We start from the raw sequence: 9,183 nt of genomic DNA on the forward strand, positions 1-9,183 counted from the left end.
TTTACTTGCAAGAATTCTCCTACCCATGCTTGGTTTTACATGAGCTAAAAAAAATAGTGTAAAGGTGTATGATTTCCAGAAACTTTGAAGACATAAAAAATTCTTTTTCAAAATTTCCTTTAGGAAGTGTTTTAGGAAAATAAAACATGCGCAGTTATTAAAAATAAAATTGCTTGCTCACTGAATTATGTGCAAATACCAACAAAAATAACATAAAATGAGAAATGTATTATAATATTAATGATTGGCAGTTATGTTACTTATTTTTTCAGGAAGTAGCCATTTCAAATACTTCTATACATGTATAATCACATTTTGAAGATTGTAGTATATTATTGGAGAGATTTTAAACATTCCATTGAAATATCTTATTGATCATTCTATGATAAAATACTGCATTTTTTTTGTTAAGTTTCCTACCATATTCACATTTTTGAGTTTCAGTTATTGGAAAAAAAAATACCACACCATTTTTTCATCTAAAGTGCTGTTTTCCTAAGTAATGTGAACATCTATCTGTTTTTCAGTCACATAGAGAAAAGCACGTTTGTGTTCCTTCGTTCTTTCTGTTTCCTCCTTGAAATCCTAGAAGGGAAGTGCTCTGTTCACTTTCTGAAGCAAACATGATTGATGATCTGTCACAGAATATATGACATGACAGGAACTTAACAGCAAAAAAGTCTCATGGACACATTTTTCCATTTTGATACATGAATTTGTGGAAGTTAAGGTTGCAGAGGGACAGCTGGCTCTCCACTGCAGTAAACGGCAAAACCCACTTCCCCTTAGAGGAAGAACTTTGGAACTGTTGCTGCTTAAATCAGTATTCAAAGCTAACTTTCTAAATGTACTTTTTACATGGGGCTGAAGAATGCTGATAACCACAGTGGCGCTGATCAATAGCTGCCACTTCTTGTTTTCAGAAATACGGAAGTCTTTACTCAGATTTTTTTTTAGTCAAATTCAAGTCACTGTGCATTTTCAGTAATTTCACCCATGTTAAATAGTAGCTACACCTCCAATAACTTTGGTCACAAATGAATAAAAGACCATGTGTACTATAGCGAATGAGTAAAATTGTGCTTCTGACCCAGAGGAGGGCAATGTAGCCCTATTAAAAAAGACAAACAAAAAAAAAACCACGTGAAAAAAAAACACAAAAAAACCAGAAGAGTGCACTACTCTCATAAGGTTGGCTATTTTTGTCTGACACACCAACACGGATTTATACAGCAAATCATCTTTCAGTCTTCCACAGTTTAGCGGAAGACAGGACTGTTACAAGCCATCCTTTTTATAGGAGAAGGAAATAAGGCTATTATCAGGAATTAAGTTTGCCAAATTCTACTTAATACCCCAAACAAACATTAGTGCTTATTCTTGCACCACTGAGAAGTAACTGATTTAACTGGTAGGAAAAAAAGAAGGTTTTTTCCCTTTCTGAGCAATAATCCTGATGGCTGCTTGTCACCAGATTAGATTGTGCTTTGCATTTAATCAGTACTGTCTGTCACAACTTTAATCTTAATAAAAATCTCAGTTCTTTTAAGGTTAACAATGAAGTCAAAAAAGGAAAGTTTAACTGAAGGAGAAGATGAATGATAAATGTTATGTCCATGAAAACATTACAAATTTGTTAATTTTCCATAGAATACTTTATTAGCTGAATATATACTGAATATCTTGTTGCTAAAACTGAATGCAAATTCAAGTAGCTTTTAATTTTTGTTTACTGTTCAGCTCTTGAATACTCACTGTACTGGTTATGCTAAGGTAAAAAGATACTTTAATAAATGTTTAAAGATTAGGATTTAGGGAAAACTCACTTGTCTAAAAATGTAAAATGTGATACTTGAACTAGTAAATCTATCCAAGTATTTGCAATTACTTGTTTGACATTTGCAAATGCCGAAAATAAGAATGTCTTCACAATGCCTCAGGATCCAAGAATGATCCGTTCCTCACCATGCCTAGTCTTGTCCCAAGAGATAAGTCAAACAGGTTCCCAAACTTCAATTTTATAAGACAAAGTCTTATACTCCAACTCTTATACTCCAACCAGCAAGGAAAGAAAATTACTACCTGCAGCTGTGGGTCTCAGTGACCTGGCTAAGAGAAAGCCAGTAAGAACCAATCCAATTCACTCCAAAATTACTGTAGGAGAAATGGATATATTAAAAATTTGTACTCTGTTCTGCCTGACATAACTGTATTGCCAGAAGCACAAAGAACACAGATTTGCCCTTACTGTGACTCAGTATTCACTAATATATTTTAACAAATAAGAATTCCAGTACTTACAGGTATTACTTTTAAGTTACAGAGGGAAAATCCCTCAAAGATCAGTTTTGTATCGCTGGACACCTTGAACTTTTGTTACTGCTAGAACAGAGGAAAAAATGAAAGTGCATTGTCATGTGCTTGCTGTTAAATGATCTTGCTGAAATGACCCGGTAAAGATTAACATTTATTAGACTTATTCATAATGTGCTGTATGTTTTATTTTTTGATATCCCAGATGAGCCTGCCATAATAGTTTACTAACTTCTACTAAGATAACTAACTTTTTCTTTTGTTTTCAGATACTGGATTTTGTGTGTCTTAGGTAGCTCACTATTTTCAGTATGTTAAAAACACAGTGATTGATTCTCACTTTAACATCTTTAGCTCTCCACAAGTTAATCATTGCATTGCTTAAATAAAAACACTCAGTACTGAGGGTTACTTTCAACATTGTATATTTTATTAACAAAAATACTATGAAGAGAAGTAAATTACAAAAATTGAAATGAAATGGCTATGGTAATCTGTTTAATAAGTGAAGTAAGACAAAATATTAAATATTTGTCAGAAATCAACCCCACAATAGTGAAATGTTTTACTTTAGATTGTAATGTAAAAAGATAAATCTGATTCCATTCTGTATTTATCCTTCTAAGAGAATCAGTATTTTGTATATGTTACTAATCTGAACCATTAACTCAAGTCCCTGTTAAATTACAGTTCAGTTGGAAAGTTCTGGAAGGTCAACCAACATTTAAACCAGAAGTAATTCTGTAACAAAAAACCAGAATTTAAACAAATTTCATTATTTTGCTTAAATTAAAAATCACAGTACTACTATCACACAGTAAGTCAGGTGTCTGCCTTAGTCAGATGTGGTGAACAAAGCATGGAAAGTAACAAAGACTTTTTTGTAACAGCAAATAGACTGAACAAACCCAGCGATCACATGCTCACTACTCTGTTCACAGGAAAACAAACTTGTTATTATGCTGAATTTTGATTATGCTTAGTTAGTATATAGACTATGAAAAATTGTATCAAGCAGTGACTTGTTGTGAGGGCAACTTAGTGTTTGGGTCTCCAAAAGATATGAAGAATCACAAAATAAAGGGCTCAGCTCTGCAAAGTGAGTATTTTTGCATCATCATGTTGATATCAAGGAGAGGGAAAAAGTGCTTAGTGATTTGCAGCATTGCACTGCAGTCAAGTAACAAAACTCCCACAAAATATTATTCTAATTTATTATATTATATTATTTTAACGAGGCCTGAGCCTCAAAGTACTCGAAGATAAATTAATTGCTGATTCACAGTGCCATTGTAACCTCTGAACAAATCTTACAGGACAAAGTAATCTAAAAAAAATGTTATGTTTCTGTCTGAAGATGTTTTATCCAGCAATATAAGCAACATGAACATCATGAAAACTTTCCCTCTTTTCTTCTCTGCTTGTTTGCCTGTGCATGTGACAATGCTTCATGCAATGGTTTTTATGTGCGTACAGGTTTACAATCTCCCCCATATGGAAAGTACAACAGGAAATTATGGTATTAAAACTGCGATGTGTGGGGTGTGTGCTGGCACAGCACTGAAAAATATTTTAAATTCAAACCTCACGTACCTTAGAAAAAGGTCATGAGAATTGACTTTTTCAGTCAGTTATCTTGATACGTGTAAAAACTCCACTCACATAGATTTATTCAGCACCTTCCGAAGATTTTAGTCGGCTGCTCTATGCGGTGGATAAGTGCTTAAAATTGACCTAAAGACGTCACCTTGTTCTGAGAAGCTGACCCTGGGTGAAGTGGAAACCTAAGACTCAAGCTGTGACCTTTGTACTGTCCCTTTCCCTTTCATAACTACCCTGAAGGAGGCGGCTGCTGTTGGCTGCGTTTTGCTCACTGCTGCTCCGTGTACAGGACCACACTACTCAGTGAAACAATCTCTGGAGAATTTTCTTTTGGTTGTTAAGGAAAGGAGACATTAAAAGTTTTCTTAATTAAATTAAGCCAGCTTCGCTGCAAGTGAGGGAATACAGGACAGATTTTCTTTCTGAAGAAGGCAAGACTGAAAAACTGAACATTTATTCCCTAGGGAGAGTTATGACACAGGGTAATAAAATGCTGGATACATCTAAAAAAGCATTTGTCCTGAGTTCAGCTGAAGAAAAAAATGTCAGAGTACAATGACTGAAAATTAACTTTTTTACTCTTACAGAGAGTAATACCAAAACACTTGGAAAGAAAATTCTTGAGAACAAAAATGACTTCTCTAATGAGCAGCATGGCTTTTCCAATTGCCAGGGTGTCTGAACTTTTCCCAACCAAAAGCTAATCGGCATCTTACCAGACTCGCATAAAGACACACTACATCAGCAACAGCACAGAACGGACTGCTCCCACCTTCCTCCAGACCACAAATGCTATGATGCAGTGCTCCCTCTTACTCGGAGAAGCTGATGTTTGGATTGAGACGCTGCACATGCTGCTTGGATTTGCCATCTTTGTATCAGCACGCCATCCTCCCGGCACCATGGAAAAGAAGCTGCTGATGAGTTACAGTTTGCTTGCCCTCTGCCCCTCCATGGAGCCATGTTACTCAGTGAAATGTGCTTCTCTGGGCTTCTTGTGTCAGCCCTAGCAGTCTGAATCTCTCCGCTGGAGGAGTCGCAAAGTAGGCTTTTTGCTCCTCCGAGTACCTTTCCTTCACTTCAATTATGTCCCTGTAGCGGCCGTCCTGCCAGTGGAAATTGAATTGCTCCAGCAACTCAATTCTTTTTTCCTCTGTGCTCACACAGTCAACAGGGGCAGACTGTTCCAGGAACAGTACCTGAATATCTGGGAACAGGAGGAGACCCCGGATAGCAAACCAACCACCATACTTGGGATGGATACATACGCCATAGATCTTCTAGAAGGAAAAAAAGAAGAATCTAGGATGTCTCATTTTGTCTCTAGTAATGGTTAGAGTTCAAACCATCAAGCTTTGATGCAACTTCTCACACTCCTAGCCCTCTGTTGGGAGTACTACACAGAGAAAAAGGAAAGCTCTTTCCTGAACATGTGGCTCGAAGCATTGCATTTCATTCCCATTTTCCTGGAATGTAGGGAGAGGTCCCTTTTTGAAAATCTAACACAAAAATTAACCACAGTGCAATTTTTTTTTTCTATTTATAATGCTCCAAGCAACAGGTCTTTTACGCTGAAGTTTGTTCTCCTGCCTAAGTAGGTTTAATAGATCAAGATATTCTTCTCCATGTATGCATCTCCCTACCACCCTGAAGAATCCTGGAAGCTTCTGATTCCTGTCTGAAACACTTTATACATCTATATGTGATCTAGACGTTTTATTTCCCTGCAGGAAGAACCAGTGAGTAAACAATAGTTGTACAATTCAGTGATTGCAGTTTGGTGGTTCTTCCCAGACTGTGTTTTTGCCTCACCTTTTTTCGCCAAGGATCAAGCTTCACATCCTTCCTTTGGTAGTAATATGCGGCTCCAGCAACATGGGCAGCTGTCTGTGCCAAGAACTTGGGCTTTCGGCTTGGCAGGATCTCATAATCAAAGATGACGTCCACCTTCTGGTCAGGAAATTTCTGGGAAAATTAAAAAACATCAGCCCAGGCTCATGGAAGAGTTGCCACTACAGAAGTCCTGGATGCTGGGCACACGTGAAGCCTGCAGATTTCCACATACTGCTCCTGAAATCTATCAGCACGCTTGTGGCCTTGGGTTTTCAAACTATGACTGTAAAGCACTCTACATAGCTACAGGTTATAATGGCAAAGAGACAGAATATGCAAGTAAAGCAAGTCAACAGCCTGTTGATGCTCTTACCATCATGAATAATGCTTTAGCCTTCTGAAGAGCAAGGGCAGGAACCTGGAAGGCTTTGTCTACTGCTCAACCCACCTGGTTATATGCCACAATAGTAAAAGGAATTGGTATTTCAGGTTCTTACCTCCTTCACACGTGATAAATGATGAGAAACACACTGATCCACAGGATCTCTGATTATTTTTAACCGTTCTTTATTCACAAAAGGTTTAAGGGCTTTGTCAAACATTGAAGGCGTGCTGAGGACCACGAAGGCCAGTGTGTCATCTGAGTAGGGGAGATGAAAGGCTGGCTGGAGAACAGCATTGTACCATCCAACCTTTAGCAAAGAAAAACAAATCTCCATTAAAAGGGACACCAGTCTTTTGCTAGTGGGCATGCAGGAATTTAAAAAAGTGGAAAGAAGTGTAGCCAGCTTCATTTGCAACCCAGATAGGCAGCCTGCCTAGTGCCTTCCTTTCAAACCAAGTTGTTTTGCATACTGGGATTTACAGTTTCTGGAAGCTGTACTGTGAGCCCTATGTGAGAGATAAGAATCATCCACTGCATTCCGCTCAAGACTGCCCTTTATCTAGCTCTGCTCAGAAACCGTAGAGGGAAGTATGAGCAACCAGTCTTGCCAATGCAAATCAGACGTTTTGGTTTAGATAAAGCTTTTACATTTTTTTTTCTCATCTTCAGCCAGAAGGAAACTGGTACTTCTGTTTTGCTCATGTGACAAGTTGCATGGTTTATTTCTTCAGCAGGAAACATTTATGTGTGGAAATGAAGGATGTGAAGCTCCTAGCAGTGCTAAAATCCCCCCGAACTGTCAGCTGTTGCGCGTGGACTGTGACACAGCCACATTTTGGTACTTGTTTCCAGGGCTGGATGTGTTATAACACAGACCAGAAATGAGGGATCAAGCCACGGCAGCAGGAGGACATGACCAGAGGGACAGGGCCCAGACCAGCAACTGCCAAGCAGAAGGAGGTAATGGCCGAAAACCCCTGCACTCCATAACTAATGTATCACACAAAACATCAGTCTTTTTATAGGTTATGACAACTCCCACTCTCCCGGGATGTCATAAAGACCAGGTCTAACATTCAGAAAGATGTCAAGTAATGTAACTCTAATATTTAGTCTGAAACTGCAAAATACCGGTCATCTCTAAATATCTGTGAAATGAATTTGAAAGTGACTTTACAGGTGACAGTGGCAGCCAGACCTGCCTGTATGGAAACATACAATGAAAACTAAGTTTATTATAAAGATACATTCTTATGTCAACCCCGAAGTTTAATCGGTTTTGTGGCTCGTTTAAGATGCTGAATCAAGATGTTACAAGAAATTAGAGAGATGTGAATCTAGGGTTTGCTGATTTCCTAGTTTGTATCAGTCAGTGCACCAGAGCTCACTGTAAGAATTAAATCTAGAGAGAGATACAGTGCTGCAGGGTTTCCCTCTGGTAGCTGTAGCCTTTTTGATCTGGGTTCTGCCCCTCATTCTGCTGCGGTGTTTTGAGAAAGCAGTGTTAAATTCTCTTCCAAATTCTGGAGATTTCACTTTTTTTAGCGCCTCATTCCCTTTTACTTTCTGTCAGATCAAGAATATAGCAGTAAATACAAATATTTCAGGTGACAAATACAACATTCCCAGAGGAGGGGAAGGTCAGGTTTATTTTATTTAATATTGTAGATTGATTTACTGCAGATTGCCTCTGGGGTGGGCAAAGAAGGAACCCCTATGTTTTGGTGAAAACTGAGCGTATAAAATTCAACACAGGACAGCGGACGAGGCTGCCTCAGTCGCAAGGGAGAGACCCCTTCAGTGGTCAGAACGAGCCGAGTGCCCGCAGGCCATTTACAAATGGATGAAGTGGTCTGCGTTTTAACATACAGGTGCTTCTACATTTAGATTAAAATTTAAGCTTGCTTAGAGGACTTTACTCCCTGTCGGTCCAGATGTATCTTTATTTAACTCGCCTGACCTCATCAGACTAGGATCAACATAAAGGGCCTGAGCAAACCTCTAGTTCAGCTGGTGCTCCGCCGGTGCCAAGGCGCAGCAGTAACCTTCATCTGCTCCACCGGGCAGCTTGTTCGGTAACCTACACCAGCAGCGGTGCAGCACGGCTCCTTCGGAGCACTTCCAGCCCCAGCCCGCGAACTGCGGCGCCCAGGCCCAAGCCCCGGCTCCGCTTAGCAGAGGGGAGCCCCGACCTCCCCCGAGGCAACGGCCGCCCTGTTTGCCTCCCCCGCGCCCGGAGGAGGTGCAGGCGGCGCCGTGGGGGCCCGCCTCCAGTCCCCCAGTCGCTCGCAGGCGGACCGCTTCACCCCTGAGCTGGGCCTGCGGGCCGCAGGCTCGGGCCGGCAGTGCCGCCTGCCGTCGGCCGCGGGAGGAGCACGGCGGGCGTCGCCGCCGTTAGCGCCGTTAGCCCCGTTAGCCCGCCCGCAGGCGGCGCGGGCAGAGCTGGCGGCGGGAGTCTGGCGGAAGCAGCGCCAGCCTCGGCTCACGGCGGCGAAGGCGCCTCCCGAGCGGGCGGCGGGGCAGCGCCCCCCGGGCCGGAGGCTGACCGGCGGAGCAAAGGGCCGGCCCTCCCCGGCAACACTCGCCGCGGGGCCGCCCGGCGGGACCGGTGCCTCGGCCCGGCACCGCTCCCCTTAGCGGCCGCGGGGGTCACCCCCGCCTCCGGGAACGGCCACCGTCCCACGTCCCCGCCAACCCGGGGATGGTGACGTCGCTGTGATTGACGTCACCGCGGGCGACGTCACGGCGAGCCCCGCGTGATGTCAGTACCTTGAAGGCGTGCACCTCGAAGCCGAAGGGGCCCAGAGCGCCGCGGAGCCGCTCCGCCACGCGCCCTTCCATGCCGCCGCCGCGCGGGGCATCACGGGAAGGGTAGTTTTAACAGCCCTCTGGCGCGCGGCTGCGCGCGGGCACCATGGGAGGCACGGCGGGAACCCCCCCAACACATCGCCGCGTCTCCTAGGAGACGGCCCGCCGCGCAAGGGACCCTGGGGTTTGTAGTGCGCGCCTCCCTCCCCTCCGCCCGAGCCCGCCCGGCGGGGACTCCATGT

At 42.6% G+C, this 9,183-nt stretch overlaps 1 protein-coding gene across 3 annotated transcripts; it reads right to left on the reverse strand.

Moving 5' to 3' along the window:
* Window positions 1–2,708: 2,708 nt before the first annotated feature.
* Window positions 2,709–9,009, reverse strand: MMACHC (metabolism of cobalamin associated C). Of its 3 annotated transcripts, none has more exons than XM_075155931.1 (4): window positions 8,903–9,009; window positions 6,246–6,440; window positions 5,728–5,880; window positions 2,709–5,195 (listed from the first exon to the last, which is right to left on the reverse strand). In XM_075155931.1, the coding sequence occupies exons 1-4, from the start codon at window positions 8,972–8,974 to the stop codon at window positions 4,884–4,886; spliced, it is 732 nt and encodes a 243-aa protein (XP_075012032.1). In that variant the 5' UTR covers window positions 8,975–9,009; the 3' UTR covers window positions 2,709–4,883. The 3 variants fall into 3 exon arrangements, with proteins under 3 accessions (XP_075012032.1, XP_075012033.1, XP_075012031.1); XM_075155932.1 differs by lacking the exon at window positions 8,903–9,009 and adding an exon at window positions 8,133–8,896; XM_075155930.1 differs by lacking the exon at window positions 8,903–9,009 and having other exon boundaries at window positions 6,246–8,896.
* Between the last annotated feature and the right edge of the window lie 174 nt (window positions 9,010–9,183).

Source organism: Calonectris borealis, chromosome 8 (genome assembly GCF_964195595.1).
Source record: "Calonectris borealis chromosome 8, bCalBor7.hap1.2, whole genome shotgun sequence".
Lineage (NCBI taxonomy): Eukaryota > Metazoa > Chordata > Aves > Procellariiformes > Procellariidae > Calonectris > Calonectris borealis.

Excerpts from the sequence above, each read along its gene's own strand:
- MMACHC (XM_075155930.1), bottom strand. The coding sequence starts at position 6,542 with ATGAAGCTGGCTACACTTCTTTCCACTTTTTTAAATTCCTGCATGCCC. Across the intron at positions 5,881-6,245 it reads ATTTATCACGTGTGAAGGAG|AAATTTCCTGACCAGAAGGT; the intron begins GTAAGAACCTGA and ends TAATTTTCCCAG. Across the intron at positions 5,196-5,727 it reads TTGATCCTTGGCGAAAAAAG|AAGATCTATGGCGTATGTAT; the intron begins GTGAGGCAAAAA and ends TTTTCCTTCTAG.